The 22,101-nt window shown below is 43.5% G+C and overlaps 1 protein-coding gene across 1 annotated transcript in view; it reads right to left on the reverse strand.

Annotated features, from left to right (window-relative positions):
- Positions 1-22,101, reverse strand: part of LOC144538222 (uncharacterized) — a 47,516-nt gene that overhangs the window by 19,834 nt on the left and 5,581 nt on the right. Inside the window, exons 2-6 of the mRNA XM_078282314.1 lie at positions 7,768-7,940; positions 6,294-6,514; positions 5,020-5,177; positions 2,925-3,013; positions 1,922-2,141 (exon numbers count right to left, since the gene is read on the reverse strand). Coding sequence (XP_078138440.1) covers positions 1,922-2,141; positions 2,925-3,013; positions 5,020-5,177; positions 6,294-6,514; positions 7,768-7,940 — 861 coding nt within the window. The remainder of the gene's footprint in view (positions 1-1,921; positions 2,142-2,924; positions 3,014-5,019; positions 5,178-6,293; positions 6,515-7,767; positions 7,941-22,101) is intronic.

The following is a 22,101-nucleotide window of genomic DNA, read 5'->3' on the forward strand; positions in this document are numbered from 1 at the left end:
CAGGTGACAGCCAATCAAAACCAACATGTTAATTAAGCTTTAATTGATTGGTGGTGATCGTGAACTGATGAAGACCTATCAAGATAAATATATGGGAGCACTGGCAGCAACGTGCAGCGTTCTCTTTCTTAAATACTTCGCTCTGCTTCAGTCCAGCAGCTGCTACAGAGTTTCTGGTCATCTTCTCTTTTTATCATGATAAACTGAATCAAATCAGATGGAAACTGCCGTTCACAACCGCAATCACAGCCGGTGTGCCAGCGAGTCATATTTATTACAATTGTTCACGTTTCCAATGACAATTAATTCCCTAGGACACAATGTGGCTTTATCTAGCGATTTTTAAATAATTGACATTCATTTTCATTAGTTAACATCAGTGATGGAAAGTAACTAAGTACATTTACTCAAGTACTGTACTTAAGTACAATTTTGAGGTACTTGTACTTTACTTGAGTATTTCCATTTTATGTACTTTGTACTCCACTACATTTTAGAGGGAAATATTTTACTTTCTACTCCATTACATTTATTTCACAGCTATAGTTATAGTTACTTTTCAGATCAATATTTTATATTTAAAACATTTGATCTTCTTTATAAAATAACTATAAAATAGCATTGTTATAGATTAGACTACCCAAAAATATTGCTAAATTGTTAAGATTAGCTTCACGTTGACAACTTTAAAATTCAGCTTACATGTACATGTATGTCAATAAATCAGTATTAATATTCCAATAATTTATGAAAAATATGACTCTCTAAATGGGGACAGTTTGCATAATGAGTAAGTTTACTTTGATACTCTAAGTACATTTTGCTGCCAATACTTTTATTTAAGTAAGATTTTGAATGCAGGACTTTTACTTGTAATGGAGTATCTTTACATTGTTGTATTGCTACTTTTACTTAAGTAAAAGATCTCAGTACTTCTTCCACCACTGGTTAACATATACAATATATACAATACAATATACTGTCTGACTAGAGCAGGTGGTATTTTTTGCGGCGCGGTACTTTTATGAATCGCTTTCCAAATATGTAAATTATCAAAATGGGGTGGAAGAACGGGGAAAACGGTAACGCAAATAGCATCCCGATATTTCACGTTTATGAATGAGGAAACATGTGACGGTATCTGCCGCTAACGTCACGCTAAACCTGCCGGTAAGTTTTATGAATGAGCCCCTTTGTTGTTAATGAGGCCGAGTGTCTCTGACCCTCTGGAGGGCTTCGGACGACCGGATTACAATCTGTCCTCGGTGCAACCTGGGTACATTTACACCTGGATTATCATGTGGTGATATGCTTTCTGATTATAATCCAACAGAGGTGGGAAGTAACTAATTAAAAATACTTTGTTACTGTGCTTTAGTAAGATTTTCAAGTATCTGTACTGAAGTTTTTCTTTTACTTCTAAAAAAATCTAGACTTTCTACTTTTGCTACATTTTCAAAACAGACTCGTTACTCTTTTTTCTTTTTTTTCTTCCATCCAGGAAGCAGCTGATCAAGAGCCAAATGTGATTGGCTGCTTGTTCAGCAAAACGACACCAAAAAGGAGGGAAAGGGAGAGAGAAGCAATTAACGAGAGATAATTAACGTTTGTGAATTCAGCTGCTAGAATTAACGTTCAGACTCTTTCTCATCTGGGATTCAGAGTTTAGACCATCAGAAATGACAAATTTTACTAATAAAATAAAAAAATAAGTAAATTTAACACCGTGTACTTTTATACTTGGACTTGAGTTAAGGATTTGAAACGGTACAACTTTTACCAGAGTGTATTTTTAGATGAGTATTTGCACTTTTACTTGAGTAAGGAATTTGTGTACAAGACGCAGGTTGATGCAGCTGGACAGAGGTTCACACTGGAAACAAGTCTGATCCGGCTCTTGTACAGGACGGATCGGACGTACCATCTCCTGCGCGACCTCCTCGGGAACGTCCTTGTAGAGTTCGAACAGGAACTCGATGGCGTTGTTGTCTTTGTATTTCCCGTGGAGTTTCTTGTTGTCGTCCATCCTCAGCCAGAGTTTGAGCGCGGCCTTGGCGCCGTCGTCGTCCTCGGCCAGCTCCACGTGCGCGCCCAGCTGCTCCTGGAAGAAGCGGTGATCCAGGAGGTCCTGCACCGTGAACCTGCGGGACCAGAGGCTCACTTCACCTTACAGTCACTCTCATGTGTGGAAAAGCACCATGTTGATGTGCTGAACATTTTCAGGATTAAAGCATCACAGTAATGGCAGCGACAAGACGTGGCGGCCATTTCTGTTCCCTCCATGCCCAGCGAATGTTTTCCTGTCTCTCTGAACCCAGACAGGACCGGATGAGCAGGAACACAAACTGTTCACATCAGCAGTAACAGACAAGGCAATTTCTATTTATCTTTACAATCATTTGTATTCTCTATGATTTTTGATTTATTGTGAAGGAAAACCCTTTTGCTAATGGAGGAAAGAGACATGTCCGCCTTGACCAATCACTACCTGAGACCAGTTTAACCAGTTTACTGCACATGTAGACCAGTTTAACCAGTTTACTGCACATGTAGACCAGTTTAACCAGTTTACTGCACATGTAGACCAGTTTAACCAGTTTACTGCACATGTAGACCTGTTTACTGCACATGTAGACCAGTTTAACCAGTTTACTGCACATGTAGACCAGTTTAACCAGTTTACTGTACATGTAGACCAGTTTAACCAGTTTACTGCACATGTAGACCAGTTTAACCAGTTTACTGCACATGTAGACCTGTTTACTGCACATGTAGACCAGTTTAACCAGTTTACTGCACATGTAGACCAGTTTAACCAGTTTACTGCACATGTAGACCAGTTTAACCAGTTTACTGCACATGTAGACCAGTTTAGGTGCAGATGAACCGCAGCGCCACCCAGAGGCCGAGCAGACAGCACCTACCTCTCATGGCTGTTGGTGCGGATGCAGCCCTCGATTATCTCCATCAGCTCAGGGACTTTTACTTTGAAGAAACTGTCCGGTTTGATACCCTGAGAGAGAGAGAGAGAGAGAGAGAGATTCTGTCAGCAGAGCAGATCATTGTGATGGAAAAACTAAGAAGCATAGCAGTGTGTGTGTGTGTGTGTGTGTGTGTGTGTGTGTGTCCTCTAATGGGCTGTAATTGGTTGAAATGGTGCGGCGCTGCAAACAGGCCCAGAGCCTCACAGTGGAGGAGTTGAGATGATGAAACCACAACTAACACAGCATCACCTCACCAAGCTGAATATATTCTGTTCCTTCATTCATAAAGTAAGCTGAGCTTGGTTTAGTTTACTTTAGTTTAGTTTAGTTTAGTTTCTCTTAACTGAACTGAATTTAATTAAATTTATTTGAACTGAACTGAACTGAACTGAATTTAATTAAATTTATTTGAATTGAACTGAACTGAACTGAACTGACATGAACTGAACTGAATTTAATTAAATTTATTTGAATTGAACTGAACTGAACTGAACTGAATTTAATTGAATTTATTTGAACTGAACTGAACTGAACTGAATTGAGTGCAACAGTGGGACCAATCTGACTTCCCAGATCTCTACCATTACAAGCAACCAATAGTAATGAGGTCAGAGGTCAGAGGACAACACAGCTGACACGTGTGGAGCTCTGGAAGTGAATTTCCCATTCACTTTCCCCGGAGGGAATCTGATTATTGGCCATCCTGTTTTAACGGTGAGAGGCAGACCTGATCCTGGATCAGACTGACAGGATCCCTCAGTACCGGATCTGTCTTTCATACACATTCTCCCATCGTCCAGATCAGTTCACTGGAAATACAACTACAAAACATCTGTTGTGTTGTTTCTCGCTCCATGGTACAGGAGCTACAGTTTACATTACAGCTGTATTTTGAAGTGACATTATTACAACAACTATTGACTATATGGCTGTGGCCTGTGTCTGTATATTGCACTGGATGCCACTTTACTGTTATTGTTTTATTGTTTTGTTTTTGTCCGTCTGCTGTTTGGAGCCGTTCACACTGCAGGACGATCTGACCGACCGCCAGACAGAGTTCATTTCTTCTTACATACTTTGGCAATATTGTTTGTCAGAGGTGGAGACTCAAGTCACATGACTTGGACCCGAGTCAGACTCGAGTCACAGTTTTAACTGCTGGAGACTTGACTTGACTTGGGTTCTGGTGACTTGGGACTTGACTCTGACTTGTACTTTGATGACTTGAAAAGGTTTCTAAAGTCTTGACTTGAGATCTTGTGTTTGTGTAAATGACTTAGATTGAAAGTGATGAGATTTGTTCCAGCGGACGACTGAATTTAAATTCTGTTTTCTGAATTTGTATGGAATGATTGTTGTTGAAACTGATTATAGAAATCAAACTCATGATGCTCTTACCAAGTTTTTATCCTATTAAAACCATATTGCATTGAAAAGTCCTAGATATTTAGTTTTCTTTAAGATATTAAATTGATACTGGACTCTTGATTTGTTCTGACTTGCTGTTCTACATTTAGACTTGAGACTTGACTTGAGACTTGTGCCTCAAGACTTGAGACTGACTTGGGACTCAAGCAAAGTTGACTTGATCACACCTCTGTTTTTTAAAGTGTAATGCCAATAAAACTGATATGAAAACTCAGAGAGACAGAGAGACAGAGGTTGCAGATCAAAAATGTTTGATCAACACTGTTTTAGAATGCTTTTAGATTTAGATACATTTAGATAAAATGGTTGACTGATAATTAATTGTTGTATTTACTAATTTGATGATACATCAGTTGTATATTTAGTGTTCATTGTCGCTCTGATGTGGTCAAGTTGTCATTTAAATTTGAATTTATTGACTTTGCTTTGACAATAAGTATTTTTTGTATTTCATGCTAATAAATCACCTTGAATTGATATTGAATCGAATTAAGAAAGAGAGAGAGATGAGAGGGAGAGGATGAGATTACATTTATGTCACACTATTGATGCACACACACACACACACACACACACACACACACCCCCAGCGGGCGGCGAGCCTTACGTTGGTGACCTTGCGGTAGATCTGGCCGGCGTTCTGGCACTCGGCGTACGGATACTCGGAGGTGGCCATCTCCAGGATGCACATGCCAAAGGCGTAGACGTCCACGGCCTCGTCGTACTTCTCCTCATACATCTCTGGAGCCATAAACTCCGGGGTTCCTGAACGCACCGCCAGCCACAACATTCACGACATCACTACCGATAACAGCTGCTTAGCTTCAGAGAGAAATGCTAACGTTGACCATTTGTTGCCTGCTGTGCAGCTCCATGAATCTCAGTCTTTATCACTGTTTGAATTTGCACGGTGATTCATATCGGTCTGGACCAAGCCACCGGTAGCTATTTCAGACAGATACTGTCCGACAAATCTGATTGGATGGTGGATGTGGGCGGGACAAACCTCTTTATGACGAGCGTTACAGAGCGACAACAACGACCAAAATGGCCGCCGGCAAAGGAACTGGATGATAGCGAGACAGATTTAGAGATTTCATCAAACCTTCAAAAACTGAATGTCATCGATGAATTAAAACAGGAACAACCAGCTGTTTAAAAGCTTGGAAATGAACGACACCATGCTCTATGAGCCAGTAATCCCTTAAAATAACCTTACATTTACATTAATTCACCCCTTAATTCATGCAAAACCCCCTTAAAATTAGTCAAGGGAGTTATTAATGGAGGAGACCCCATCAAAGAGACCTTAATGTTTGACTGCTTACTTTCTAATTTAATGTAAAATTCAGGGAGACAGGAACTTTCCCTTAATAACTCATTACTAACCTGTAAACCTGCATAAAAGACATGAAAAATCCCTTAATGTCTAGAGTCTCTGTGAATCAACCCATGGATAAATCCCTTATAAACCCATGATACTAACCTTACTTTATTAAAGCTGTTATGTTTAATGGATAATTAATGTTTATGTAATGAGAAATTAAGGACATGTCAGCGATAAAATTAAGGAGTTTGGTTTCGTAGTTATGACTGTTGTCGCTCTGAGGCGTTACAGATTGTGTCAATCTGCTCTGCTGCTGTGATTGGTCAAAGATTTTGATAACTATAACTTAGAAATTCAGTGAATTCTTTACTCAGTGGCTTGACCAGACTGATATGAATCACCATGCAGATCAAGACTGAGATTCAAGGAGATTCAAGGAACTTCCACAAGAATTGATCAAATTCCCTTACTGGAGTACACCTTTCAATTTTATGATACTCCAGGATATCATAACCAGTAGGAAGCCTGGTGTGTGTGTGTGTGTGTGTGTGTACCGATGACACTCTTGGCGAAGGAGGCCCTCTTGAGCGTGGCGAGGCCCAGGTCTCCGATCTTGACGGAGGCGCTGGGTCCGGTGATGAAGACGTTGTCACACTTGAGGTCGCGGTGCAGGATGGGCGGGCAGCGGGAGTGCAGGAACTGCAGCCCCTTCAGGATCTGAGAGCTCCACCGCCGCAGCAGCTTCAGCTTCATCTGACGAAACCTGCGCAGGTACCTGGGGGGGGGGGGGGAGCCAATCAGGAGCACTGTTTGATCCAGGGCCATGGTTCTTACTTTGATTTGATTGGCTCACGATCGGAGAGAGTGTACGGTGGCCAGCAGGGACAAAGTTTGAGAACAAAGACCAAAGACTATAACCAAGACGAGGGTTGGGAATACCAAACACACCGGACGTGACCTTTGACACTCCCATGATGCACTGCAGGTGGAGATGTGAAGCATCGACACCAAGGCTCTGGCATTCTGGTATACAGTCTCTACACTTTATGAAACTAGCTGACTTGACGAGCGGCCACAGGGTACTGATTGATTAAATCCAAAAACACCCTGTAATATACGACTGCAAATTAAAAATTAATCAAAAAATATGCATGATAACAGACATGCTGATACAGTACATAGCTAGAAGGTCAAGAATATCGCTTACTGTAACATTTTCATTATCTTGCGCTTTTCATTTTGCACTGCGGCTATGAGACGTACGTAAAGGGGATGTGGGGTGTGGGTACAAGTTATGGGAACACAGAGGATTACTTATTTATGCTGCTTTATATTTAATTGTATTGATCATTTTGTTTTTTCTTTCTATGTCTCCCTCCATTGGAGCAGTGAGTCTTGGTCCAGCCCATTTTACCCGCCCCTATTAGCTCATACCATATGAGGAAATGTCCTGGTCTCCTCACTCCTTATTGGCTGATTAACCATTAATTAACCATTCTCTGGTTGGCCTATGGCGGCTTGTTCCAGTGATTAACCAAGCAGATTTATATCTGGTGTTGCCTATTGCCTTTAGAACTGATGATGGTCTTTTCACTGAAACATTTTCTGTTTGTGCACTTTTCTTTTGTTGCACTTTTTTTCACTTCATCACCATTTAAATAAATTGCGTGTGCAAATTCTTTTTGATCTTCAACACAGAGGGTTAGCCATCAGATTTCAGATTTGTAAAGTCTGTGGGTGATGGCAGGAGGGGAGGAGGGAGGGGGCAAATATGTTTTAAGAAAATGTGAAATGCCAATGTAAAATGTCTGAACCCCTTCTATAAAAGTCCATTGAGACATGCTTGTGATGAAAGGGAATAGGAAAAAATGAACTTGTACTCATGCTGTCTGGCCATTGAAAACATTTGAACGCGCAACGCTGAATTCAGATGGTATCTCATCGATCAGTTAGCGGCCGGCGTGGCGGTGATCCTTGTTGATTTTTCCGCAGTGTGACCTGGGCCGGCGGTCCGGACGCTGGACTCACGTTTTGAGCGTGCCGGAGGTCATGAGCTCCGTCACCAGGGTGATGCACTTGTGGCCTTTCAGCGACGACTTCCAGGAGTCGTAGAAACGGACGATGTTGGGATGCTGCAGAGCCTTCAGCATCTCCACCTCCTCGCTGAAGCGCTGTCGCTCCGTCCGGGACAGACGACTGGTCTGAGGATGGGGGGGGGGGGGTTAATGCATGTGTAGGAGGCAACCTTTAATGCAGGTGTAACCCTCTTCTTCTGTCTGCCAGCCCTGACGCCCCTTGAACTGTCTCTGCGTTGTGTTAATTCTAAAGTGTATTGACTGACAGAGGGAAGAGACGGTGGCACTACTTCAACTTTCAAACAATAATTGGCTCTGTCATATAAACATAAAAACATAAAAACATAACAAGGATGGGCAACTCATATATTTTAAAATGACTGATGCCTACCTTGTAAAATTAAAACAGAACTGGCTCTACAGTGGCCACGGAGGGACAAAAGACTCAAAACTATGGCAACACAAAAGAAAAAAAACCCTAACGCCCCCTACTGGTGATTACGTATAACTCATTTCCTTACACATGTAACGTATGAGAGGGATCCTTCAACATGTAATCTCTGATCGTTTCCAGTACAAACAGACCTGTCATGATGTTAGCATGTTGTTAGCATGTTGTTAGCCTGTCATGTTGTTAGCATGTTGTTAGCCTGTCATGATGTTAGCATGTTGTTAGCCTGTCATGACATAACATGGTTAGAATTAACTATGTAGTGTTAAGCCTACAGCCTCAAGGACAAACGAGCACACACACACACACACACACACACACACACACACACACACACACACCAGCTCACAGCCCCTATACACTCAGTCAGTGTCAGATAGTCCAATGTGCAGACAGCAGTGGAAAAGCTGATGTGCTGACATGATAACAAACTGACATCTCATATCTCTACTCCACCAGGCATGCTGGGAAATTCCCACCAGACACCAGTGAAATACTGTGTGTGAGTGTGTGTGTGTGTGTGTGTGTGTGTGTGTGTGTGTGTGTGTGTGTCTGGTCTGGAAGAGACTAATGGGTTTGGGGATGGCTGATCCCAGGTCAGAACATCCTGGTGGATCTAAAGCAGAAACTGTCCTTAATGGAGGAAGAAGAGTTTTGAGTTTTTACATCTCTTTATTGAACAACTAAGGGAAATGTTCAGAATTAAGGCCAATTTGCTTTTCTTTACATCAGCCAAGCAGTACATTAAAAACACCTCAACCACATACACAAAAAGAAAAACTAAATAAAATAAAATAAATTCTTTCCCAGGCCGGGTGGTAAGCTCTTTGAAGCTGTGCGTGCGTACACGGTGTCATAAAACGTGCAGTTTCTCTCGAGTTTGATTTTACCTGTTTTTAAAGGACTGATTCTGGATCAGCTATTTTTTCAGCACCGTGGATCTGCTTTTGAGACTCCGTTCTCCATAGTGCTGATCCAGAATCAGTCCTTATAAACAGGTAGAATCAAACTCCTTCAGTATTAGCTTTTACTCGAAGTCACACGACATAAAGTATTAACTTTATGTTTCACATAGCCAAACGGACCAAACTGTAGAAACTAAAATCCCACCCTCATAAGCTTCAGCTCTGAAAATCAAAGCAGTTTTGGTTTTTCAAGATGCTGTTTTCATCGTTCCAGCATGACGGATTCTACAGTAGAGGAAATATTGCAGCAACATCTAAAAATAAAAAGATATTATATATGTCTATGGTGGTGGCTGGTCATCGAGCCTCTACCACCGCCCTCTAACTTTATCAATCACCTCAAATTACCGAGCGGGAGATTTTACGCTCCACAACGCCATTACTGCTGAGATTTATGAATATGGACCCATATGTTTTCAAATAAGATGAGGTCTCTCATTGCTTTGTAACGGGTAAAATCAACTGTTATTCTAGCTTTAAGTCTCTTAAAGACCTCAGCTAGTCCTAAACAGAGGCCTAACTCTGCCATTTGTTTCCTGCCCAAACACACTGCCATCTTTCCTAGACCTAATACAAAATAATTAAACTGGATCTTTTTTTGTCTTTTATAATGATGTCCAAATATAAAACCTAATATAAAAGACATTGTAAACTTCCCCTAAAGAACCAAACAGATACCCAAACAAACAGAGAAGAGGCTTTAGCATCTGACACTCCATAAACAGTGAGGAAGAGGAGAGAGACTCCTAACTTCTGACAGAACAGACATGAAGAAGTGAGGCTCAGTGCCACTCATCTTCAGCAGAACTAAATATGGATCGACACAAAGACTTATTCTAAGAAAGTCGTGTATGAGCAGCGCGGAGCCTGAGCGACATCAGGCCGTCTCTCTCTGCTCCTACAGGGAACAAACGCTGCGTTCAAGACAACTGGGAAATTCCAAACTTCTGAATACAAAAAATCAATCTGGACGGCCGTCCCACTCGTACTTCCTCCTCGGACCCAAGCGGCCAAAACCACGGGTGAATTTTGAAGGCAATTGATAGTATTCGATTAGCGTCATCACGGTCGCCGCGGCCATATTGTTGATATAGCTCTGCAGCTGTCAACTAGTGACAGCCTAGGTGACAGCAGCACTAGGAAGCTAGCCACCGTTAGCATTATCTCTGTTGTTTATTACCGTTTCTGTTGCGTTAGGATCTATTACAAAATAGCGATGGTGTCTTACGTTATACACAGCTGTAGTAACAACAACAAAACCCTCGGGGTTAGTTTGTTCCCTCCCTGCTGTCTGCAGACGTGAAGGGAGAGAGGATCTGCAGCGCAGGAGAGATGTGTGGATAGTTAGGAGAAACAGGCTAAACTTTCAGCTTCCAGCTCCTCACAGCTAAGTCTGTTCACCTCATTTTACCACAGGTAGACATTAACGTTAGCTAAGTGAAGAAGAGTTTGTAAATTGATTGGTCATGATTGATCCAACGGCAATAATGTTAACTTAGCTATTAAGTTAACAGTGAACAGTTGTGTGGTGTACCTGTTTGCGATCCGCCTTAAGGAATAAAAGTCAGAGAAGGAGGTGGAGAAGCTGGAGAAGCAGGTACACCGCACAACTGTTAGCTGTGGTAAAATGAGGTGAACAGACTTTGCTGTGAGGAGCTGGAAGCTGAAAGTTTAGCCTGTTTCTCCTAACTATCCACACATCTCTCCTGCGCTGCAGATCCGCTCTCCCTTCACGTCTGCAGACAGCAGGGAGGGAACAAACTAACCCCGGGGTTTTATTGTTGTTATCACTACAGCTGTGTATAACGCAGGACACATCGCTATTTTGTAATAGATCCTAACACAACAGAAAAGGTAATAGACAACAGAGATAACGCTAACAGTGGCTAGCTTCCTATTAGCGCTGCTGTCACTATAGTTGACAGCTGCAGCGCTATGTCAACAATATGGCCGCAGCGACCGTGATGACGCTAATCGAATACTATCAATAGGGAAGTGGCGGCAGACAGCGATTCCTCTAACGTCCACTAGAGTCCGGCTCCAAAAAGACTCCAAACCTCCCAACTCCATGTAAGTCAATGGGACCCCAACCCAACTTCTCACTCTCTTTCTAAATAATTGTGTCACTAACAGATATAACGTTATAAAACAGGGTTGTTTTCCTAGTGATTGACAGGTCATAGATTACGGACCAATAGCAGGCTAACTCGCTCTGGCTGCTCCACCTCCAAAAAATATCAACATGGCGGCGATCGTAAACCCTCTTTAGGCTTCAGAAACCTGAGGGTGAACAACACTCACCACATCCATCTGTCTTTACAGTCTACGCTCGGACCCCGGGGACTCTTCTCTCCTCCGAGCCCAGACGTGCCGCTCTGTGATGTCACGCAAACGCAAACCAACATGGCGGCGCTCATAGTGAATGGTAAGAGCAAAAAATAACAGCGTTTTAAGCTTAGAGAGAGAGAGAGAGAGAGAGAGACAGAGAGACAGAGAGAGAGAGAGAGAGAGAGAGAGAGAGAGCTTCAGAGTCTGGAAACAGGAGGAGCTAACCTTAAAGTCCTCCATTAGACAACAGGAACCAGGTTTTCATTTCCTTCAGCCCGAGCTGACAGGCAGAACGGACCAGGAAGCAGGAAGCTACTCTGCGTACTCTGCTCTAACAAAGTGGAACGGACAATCCGGAAATTTATCTGGAAGAATAAAATTCCAGAAAAAATCTAGTTTGTAAAAGTCTTCACCACTTTAATCACCTGGGACAAAATGTTAATCACTGGCAGAAACATTTCACAACACATACTCATATTCATTCATCCTCTTAAAGTGATTGTGGGACATTTTGGCCATATTTTCTTTTCAAAACTGTTCCAATTTTATCTTAGTTGCAACAAGGTTTTCCTTAAATATATCTTAATGGGATTTTAAGGTGGAATGCCAGCATCACTTACAGATGACATCTGACTGAACAAATCAAAGGAATCTCAAAGAAAAAAATGAATTCTCCTCCTTCCATCAGCACAGATGGAACTACAGAGGGTTCAGCATCAGGTTCAGCATCAGGTTCAGGTTCAGTATCAGGTTCAGCATCAGGTTCAGCATCAGGTTCAGGTTCAGCATCAGGTTCAGGTTCAGCACACGGTTTCTCCTTTAATTCTAGTATGAAAGTCAGTGAAGAAACTGGACGGAAAAAATGCTGTTTTATAATTTTCTTGAATTTCCACTCCGCTTTGACAGAAGAATTAGTTTGCACCATTTTGGACCAAAAACCTGAAATAAAATGTATTTGTTTTATTAATTCTGTAGCACAAGAAAGTGCAAAAAGTCCAGGTGGGAGAATAGTTTTTCTACACTATATAGATTTTAAGTTTTTAAGCCTGAATCCACAACACATAGCAGGGATATGAGACACATTTAGACCGACTACTGTTCAGACTGTGTGGCTAATTATAACCTATAGGCCGTAGGACCAGAGTCTGACTGACCAATAGGGGATAAGGTCAGGTGAAACGTAAGAATGGTGACAGCAGTGCAGCAGTGTGTGTGTGTGTGTGCGTTTGTGTGTGTGTGTGTGTGTATAAAACTCTTCTACGATCCATCCTTCATCAGCATTGTTAGCATTCCTCACAAAAACCTATGGGCACAGCTAGCATCAAGCTAACTGTAAAGCACAACATTGAGCTGTTCTTTTAAGAAGCAGACACTCACACACACACACACACACACACACACACACACACATCAAAGTGCCACCAATCTACTCTACACACAATAGGAAGTTAATCACAGAGCTGAACGCTGACCTCAATAAGCTTTTATTGGCCACACACACACACACACACACACACACATACACACACACATATCTTATTGCGTGTGTGTGTGTGTGTGTGTGTGTGTGTGCTGTGTGTCCAATGACAGCAGCTATCAACAACAACAACCACCCATCTGTCCAATCAGATACTGTGTACTAGGTTCTGTACAAAAATACTGTTGAGTCACTGTCTGTTAGTGCATAATATCACACACACACACACACACACACACACACACACACACACAAACTGAACACACACACACACACACAGCAGTTGCGACATAGGCATGTATGTCATGCATATATGAGATTATATTATTATACTAAAGCGAAACGAGCTGCAATGTAATCCGACGGGGCAAATCACACCGTCAATGTCCGTCCACTAAAAGTTCTTGTTTCACTGACAGGCTCAGAGTGTTATTATAAGTGTCTGACAACATTATGGAAAGGACCCTACAGAGAAATGAAACGTTTTTCTTTACCTTCCGCTGGATCCGGTCTGTTTGTATTTGCCCCGTCGGATTACATACGGCTGAAGCGATCTCGCTCAATACTGGACCAGTTTCAAAAACTGTTGTCCCCTTTAGTCACTTAGACACAAAAAGATGGGAAAATAGGGTCCAGGTTGAAAAATACCAAAATTACCCTTTAAATCTTATTTGAACTTTTATTAAAGAAGGTTTTAAAAGCTTTAAATTTAACTTCCAGAAACTTGTAGGCGTCCTGTTTATCACTTCACTCTGATTTCCCTCAAAATACTGTGAAAATATGGAACCGTGATGTTTGGTTACATCCCTGTTCCCCACGCATCACTGCATGGCAGCAGTCTATGTAAACCAATAGAGGAAGTACGTTCTCCCATCATGTGACGTGATCTACTTTCATTTAAATACAAGAAGAGAAGTATGGGATGCTGGATGAAGTGTGAAGTTATATAGTAAAAGTCAAATTTCCACAATAAATAAACTTTACTCATTTTGATTAATGAGATACTTCATGATAAGACATGAAATGTAGATGTTTTGAAACGTGTTAAACGTTAAAACGATGTGTGATGTAGTTTGATAGTGATGTAGTTTGGTAGTGATGTAGTTTGATAGTGATGTAGTTTGGTAGTGATGTAGTTTGATAGTGATGTAGTTTGGTAGTGATGTAGTTTAATAGTGATCTAGTTTGATAGTGATGTAGTTTGATAGTGATGTAGTTTGATAGTGATGTAGTTTGGTAGTGATGTAGTTTAATAGTGATCTAGTTTGATAGTGATGTAGTTTGATAGTGATGTAGTTTGGTAGTGATGTAGTTTGATAGTGTACAGGTATAGAGGAGTGATATGTCTCAAGACCAATGTAACAAAGGAGAGAGAACAGGGTGTGCTGCTCTAACATTACCCTACTTGGTGTGTGCGTGTGTGTGTGTGTGTGTGTGTGTGTGTGTGTGTGTATGTGTGTGTGTGAACTTTTTACTGTGACTCTAACATGTCATAAACCTCTTACAGGAAACCTCCCCTCATAAAAACACACACATACACTCACACATCCATATCTCAGATATAGATCAGGTCTTCCACAGCACCAGTTCATTACTCGTATCTCTAAAAACCTTCTACTGAACTGGAAAAACAGAGACCAAGTCTGTGTGCATGTGTGTGTGTGTGTATAATGTATATAATGCTGTCTGTATAATGTATTGCAACTGTCTATATGAAATAAAAAAAGAAACACACGCACAATGCTCTGGTCACAGTGGAAGTCTCTCTCTCTCTCTCTCTCTCTCAATCACCTAAGTTGACACTTCCTCATTCTGAGCCAATCAAAAGCTCTGTCAGCTGCATCAACCAATTAAACCATTAAACCTGCCTTTAGGTTGAGATGCACTATCTGACCAAGGACACAAACATGCACACACACACACACACACACACACACACACACACACACACACACACACACAGGGAGTTGTGCTCTGTTGGTCCAGTTAAACCAACAGTAATCCAGTCAGTTTATAGTTATGTGTTTATCTGTATGTGTGTGTGTGTTTGTGTGTGTGTGTGTGTGTGTGTGCGTGCGTGCGTGCGTGCGTGACACATTCCTGCTCTCAGCCAAGTGGAACTTGCTTTTTCCATCCATCTTTTTCCATTCTCTCTCTCTCTCTCTCTCTCTCTCTCGCTAATCCTCTTTCCTTTGTCACTCATTAGTTTCGCTGTTTTAATTAGCTCTGGTAAATCGCCGCGACAAGCGTTACCATGACAACTGAATTGGCTTTTGACTACCACCCCCCACCCTGACCCCCCCCCCCCGCCCCATACACACACACACACACACACACACACACACACATATTTCCCAGTAGATTGGCAGCACTCCTTAAAACTGATTAAAAAAGCCTTTATCACATCTGATTAAAAATCGATAGTTACACATAGTCACTCTAGTTCTATGATCACAGGCGGAGCCCTCTAACAGGGCTGTATTGGCTTCACCACTCATCTAGTCGCCTTAGCGCACTGAAATTTGCATGCACATGCTCAGCCAATCAGGATGAGCCTATACAACCCTATGGGGCATCGCTCTATAAATAGCAAGCAGACCCTCATTCTGCATCCACTTGACTCTTCAGCGACTCGTGGAGCGGCAGGGTGACTTGTTAGAGGGCTTCGCCTGTGATCATAGAACCAGAGTTACAATGTGTAACTATTGTTCTATTTCACACAGGCTTTGCCCTCTAACGGGGCTCTATTGGCTTAGGGGGCGAAGCCCGATCACTTCACTCCCTGCCGTGACACTAAAACGAACATCATGCTGTGCCATAGCCTGAATTGACTGTCATAAGTGCTACACGTCAGCCAGATATGGTCCCCGTCACTCCCACCTATCAATAGAGTGGGGACGTAAAAATCAACGCTACACTCTATTTGTTGACACAAAAGTGATGTAGTGGCAACCGACACAAGGGCTGGTCTCCATCGTGCCGCAGCATGAGAGACTAAAGCCTACTAGGTAAATTTCTCACAGGTCTCGTGTCCCAGTACTGACCCAGACACATCCAACAGATAAAATCTGATGAATGGACAGGGCATCGACCATGATGCTGCTGTGCAGATCTCCTCCACACTTGTCCCACTGAACAGTGCCGTTGATGCGGCTACACTACGAAAGAACGGAGGTGCTCTGTAGGCATCTCATATGGAGCAGCCCCAACGGAACCTCAGGGTGGGTTGCCGCCATGACACCCAGTCCCCGTTCTGCTCTGTCTCACCCACAGAACCACCTCCACCACAGCTGCCTGTCTGGGTTCCGACAGATGTGCTTGTAGTGTGTGTGAGTCGAGCTGCACTCCCAGATACACTGCCTGGCATGGAACGGGCGCACTCTTCTTCCAATTGATGGCAAAACCTAACTTGGTTAGGTGTTGCACCAATTGTATTGTGTGAAACATAGCCCATTCTTTCGAATGGGCCATGAGAATCAGGCCGTCCAGATAAAAGAAGACCCATATCCCCTGGCGGTGCAACAGTTCGAGAGCCGTGCCAACACACTTTGAGAAGGTGCGAGGAGCCAAACAGTAGCCGATTGGTAGTTTGTTGTACTCGTAGGCTACTCTCTGAAAGGCAAAATGGAATTCCCTGTGTTGGCACCACTGGGACATGAAAGTAAGCATCTTTCAAAATCCACTGTGGTGAACCGATCGCCTGGCTGTACCAATTCCAGCATCTTATTTTACTGTAAGCACATGGAATGGTCTCTGAGCGATACATGCGTTCAGTGGCCAGAGATCTAAAATAGGTCTCATATCTCCAAATAACCGGAATAGAGACCCTTCTCCTTGTCTCCCTGGTGAAACACAGAAATTGCTTCCTTCTGGAGCAATTCCTGTATCTCCCTGGAGAGGGCGCTAATGCCTTCCTTAGAAGTCATGATTGACTCTCTCACGTCTGTGAATGGGGTGGGTACACACTGAAACTGGAGTGAATAACCCAGTCGTAGCATGCTGTCCCTCCATTCCATCAACACACAATGTCTCCACCACTCCTGATAAAATCTTGTCAGGGGGCAAGCAGTCAGCTGTGGGGCAGAGGCTAGATATTCCCCATATGCCGTCTCGGCCTTCACCACCACCGAGCTGCCCAGTACAGGCAGAACGGCCCATGGGGGGTCGGAGGCAAAAGGGCTTGGAAGACCCGGCAACCAATGAATGCCCTGCTAGCATCTGCGGCCCTGCTGGCGTCTGCGGCCCTGCCGGCGTCTGTGGCCCAGCCTCCGCTCTCACATAGCTGTTCTCTGAAACCAGCATGATGCACTCTGTAGCAGTACTGGCGTTAGTAACAGAAAACGGCGGACTCACCTCTGTCTGCAATAGACAGTCCCCTTCTACGTCCGCCTTTCGCTTTGTAGCGGAGGAAGTGACAGTAAGAGAGGATGGCGTTCTCACTGCTGTCTGAGAAAGACTGTCCCCACCTACGTCCACTTGCCTCTGCAAGGAGGCAGCGATGTCAGCAGGACAGCCAAATGAGGGAGCAAAGTAATTTGAAAACTCATTCACTCTTGCTCCGCAGATTGCAACCGGCCCCTCGGAGAAATCAAGCCCGCCGTCTGTGAGACAAAGCGGCAGGCATCAATCTCTGTCAGGCCGGCTGGCTGAACATCGAAGCGGGCATCTCCCCCTCCCGTTCCCGTCCCATGGAACAAGCAGGTGGATTCATGTTATCAAGACCAACCACCATCACACTCTGGCTCGTGAGACCAGAGGGAGGGGGGGTTACATAACAACTGATCCGCCCGCCACTCTGCTGTCTCCCCAGTACGGGGAAGCGACAGAGGGCCGGCAACCGTGAAAACTCTCCCAGCCCCGTCCTGTTGTCCCGTAGGATGACCGGGTGGGTTCATGTTACTGAGACCGTCCGCTGCCACACACCGGGGAGCAGGGTGTTATGTAACAACTGGTCTGCCTGCCTCTCCGCCGTTTCTCCAGAATGGGAAAGAGGCAGAGAGCCGGCAGCCGTATGGGTGGAAGGAGCCAAAAGGGAGGTGTTACCTGCCGTGATGTTCGACAGGGACACACCCAACAGACCCAGGTTGTTAGCCACCACCGCCGACTGAGCCGCCAAGTGGAAAAATTGTATCAAAAATTTCCACTGTCTCCTTATCCCTTGGCTGTGTGGGAGTAGGCATATCGGCTCCAGCCACGATGCCTGCACACTCTCCCACATTGCAATGAAGACTGGTCTGGTGTCCGTCGCCGGACGGTACAGCCGATCAGCGCGGTGTGAGGGTTCGGGGAGTGGCAGCTGTATCCTTATATTCTCAACGGCCCTCCTAATCATGGAGGGGAAATCATGCTTCATTGATGGATAAGGCAGGGAAGCGGAGGCAAAGGAGGTAGCTTGAGTGGAGATGGAAGAGATATTGTCCTCACTGTCCTCGCTCCTCCAGGCTTAGGGAGCAAGCCGGTGGCAAGGGAATAGTGACCGGAGCAGAAGAGCAGGGCTCGGGTGAGCTGCTGCCGCATTCCGCCTCACTGTCGTCACACCGGAGCTCAGTTTTCGGGGAACACATGTAGCGTTGGAATGAGCCCAGCGCTGCCAGCGCCTCGCCATAGACAGTGACCTGCAGTTGATGCAGCCCGGCGGATCACTGATGCTGTCAGCGGCGTGGTCGGGACGGAGGCACTCGAAGTATGTCTCGTGCAGGTCCACCACGGCGTTCAGGCCGGGGCAGTACTCTAGTATTGATGAACTAACAGTGGAACAAATTATTTCACTTCATTAATAATATTACAGTTACCAATCAAATAAAAGTCTGTACTTTTGTATTCAGCTCCTCTAAATGTCGGTGGCAGCTGTATTTATTATCCATAAACTATAATAATCTTCATTCCCTGATTCATTTTAAATTCTGATTCAACTAGTGTTCGTCCTCTCACACAAATTTTGAAAAAGTTTCTTCCTCTGGTGGAAGTTTTCCCTCTACTTTGATTTTCTCCAGTAAAAGGACATTAACATTGGACATCAACGCTGTTTGGTTTCCTGATCATTCAGGACATGAAACTGACTGATCTTAGAAGAAGAGGAGGAGAAATGACTGGAGGAACTGATTACTGCTGCAGGGAGGAGACGTTAGAGTCTGGAGGTGGTAGGGATTCAGTGTCAAGAATGACATTTTGAAGGAAACACTTAAAACTGGGTTTTTTTGTATGAAAGTAGTCAAATTTAAAGATATTGAATATGAGTACTAAAGTATTGGTATCGGCTTTTAAAAACCCCTATAAGAGGAAAGCTAATTGTAATGCTGGTGATGACAGTGGATGACAGTGTCAGCTAAAAGACTAAAATATAAATTATAAGTTAATATTTTTTAGGTTTCTTTGTCTCACCTGTACAGTGTGTCTTTCTCTTAATCTTTTGTATTTATGCACAAATAAGTGAAACCTGAATGTATAGAATAGCAGAGATAGCAAAGAAGTGGGTGTGGTTCGGCTGTAGTTTTTCAGCATTAACTTGTAATGGAAGAAAGCTGTATTTTAGATGTTTTTCAATCCCGGTTTGGCAACAATTTGAGATCGGGCAGAGTCTGCAGTAGTCCAGGGTAGTTCAGGTAGTTCAAGGTAGTTTAGGGTAGTCCAGGATAGTCCAGGGGAGTTCAGGGTAGATCAGGGTAGATCAGGGTAGATCAGGGTGGATCAGGGTAGTTCAGGTAGTTCAGGGTAGTTCAGAGTAGTCCAATGTAGTCCAGGGTAGTTCAGGGTAGTTCAGGTAGCTCAGGGTACTCCAGGGTAGTTCAGGTAGATCAGGATGGATCAGGGTAGTTCAGGGTAGTTCAGGGTAGTCCAGGTAGTCCAGGTAGTTCAGGGTAGTCCAGTGTAGTCCAGGGTAGTTCAGGGTAGTTCAGGGTGGTCCAGGGTAGTTCAGGGTATATCAGGGTAGTTGAGGGTAGATCAGGGTAGGACAGGTGAGTACAGGGTAGTTGAGGGTAGTCCACAGTAGTTCAGGGTAGTACAGGGTAGTCCAGGGCAGACCAGGGTAGATCAGGGAAATTCAGGGTAAATCAGGGAAGTTTAGGGTAATTCAGGGTAGTACATGGTAGTCCTGGGTAGTCCAGGGTGGTCCTGGGTGGCCCAGGACCATTGTAAATGTAAATTGTAAATGTAAATGTTTCTATTGTAAATGTAACACCAGGCCATCCTTCCTAGCTCTAAACACCATTAACCTAAATATCTTGTTCAATGACTGGGCCCTGGGTAAGTATTATTAGTGTGCTTGCCGTAGGCAGAGCACACTCTTACTATCTTGCATACTTATTATTCTTTTTATTCTTATTCTTCTTATGGACAAAAGTTTAGGATGCATCTCCTCCTACAGTTTTTACAGTACATAGACATATTAGACATCAAAATGTGCGGCTCATTGAGGAATCGTGTGCTATTACTTTTCTAAGAGATCCATCATAAGCTCTTTGAGATATGAATGATTAAGTGGCATTTTTAGACGCAATACACACCCATTGTAAAAGGATGAGAACCTGAGAACCGTGTGGACTCAATCACAGGATCACAGAGCCAGAAATTGAAGTTTGGTTTTGTCCTTGTTTCTCTGCGGAGATCGGGAGCCTCCCACTCAGTAGCTGAAGCTAAGGTGGAATCAGATCAGTATGGATGTATTTGGACTTTTATTCTGTATATTAAAAGTCTAGTGCAGAGTTTTTAATGGCTGGCTTGATGCATTAGGGACAGACGGACCGCGCTGCGGAGATCGGGAGGTATGTCTGGTTTCTCACACACAGTAGCTGAAGCTAACTGAAGCTACGGTACACACACAGAGTATGGTGGTTTCTGCGCGTCGGCCGACGCTTAACGGAGCTTCTCACGAGCTCAGTTTTGAAGCTAGAGCGGAGCTTTTTTTATTAGCGGAAACTAGACATCCAGACGAATACGTAGGTACCAGCCATGTTATGTAACATAGCTCCAAAGTCGGCGAAGTTTTTGACAAAGGTAAATGGGCATGACTATTTTCAAACGGGTCCCTTGACCTCTCACATCAAGATATCTGAATGGCTCATTAGAACCGCAAGAGTCTTAGCTTTACAGCCATATCTGACATATGTCAGCTACATAGGGTATATGAGCTCCAGGGTACTAAAGACACAGTGTTCTGCATGCAGTGAAAAGATGTTATTCTTGCCTTTTTTTCTTTCCCTATTTCTGCACACTGTGGTACCTAAACAGTCATGGAATTGTAGAAATTGGGTATGGCTGCAAAGCTGAGACTCTTGTGAATCCAAAGAGCCCAATTGCATTCATGTGTGATTAAATATGGCCTCATAGTAACCATTTCAATGTGATGACAGCATTTTTTAAAACTTGACCTTACTGTATAAAATGACATGAAATGAAATGGTCGAGCTCATTCATGTCAGTGCTTCGACACAGCCAGCAGATGGCGACAGAGACCATGAGTTCCCCACATGGGCTTTCTGTCAGTCTCGGCACCGTCTTTGTGATGCGTTTAGGGTCCTTGGAAAGCTGGAATTTGTAGTTTCGTTCGATACCAAACATGTTGCTGTGCAGTGATGAGAAAAGTTTCCCAGTGCCTTTGAACGCAACTGGCTCTATTTACTGAGTCTAGTCTGTCAAAATGCTAACAATTGCAATGCTGCACCGCTTAGCAAAGCTAGTGAACGCCAAGTCTAAGGGCAGGGGCATTGCAAGGGCGGCAAGCACACTTAAATTTTCTTTAGAAAATTTAGCCTTTTCTAGTTAACAGAGCTATCCTGAATGGTTTCGGCCTATAGCAAATTACCTACAGCACAGCAGCTTTAAGTGATATGCCAACACATACACAAAACCTAGTCTTTATCAAAAAGATCATAGGTGTGTGCCAGTTTAGTTCTGAGGTTAAATTAAACACAGACATGATTAGTCTACTCTAGACAAGATAGACTAACTTAACTGAACGATAAACCCAAACCCAAACATTCTGTAAATATTAATTTTAGCAAGTTAACGTAGTCTAGGCTAACTAACTTGTCTTTGTGGCATCCTTCCAGATGTCTAGAGAAACTC

Source organism: Centroberyx gerrardi, unplaced genomic scaffold (assembly GCF_048128805.1).
Source record: "Centroberyx gerrardi isolate f3 unplaced genomic scaffold, fCenGer3.hap1.cur.20231027 Scaffold_71, whole genome shotgun sequence".
NCBI lineage: Eukaryota > Metazoa > Chordata > Actinopteri > Beryciformes > Berycidae > Centroberyx > Centroberyx gerrardi.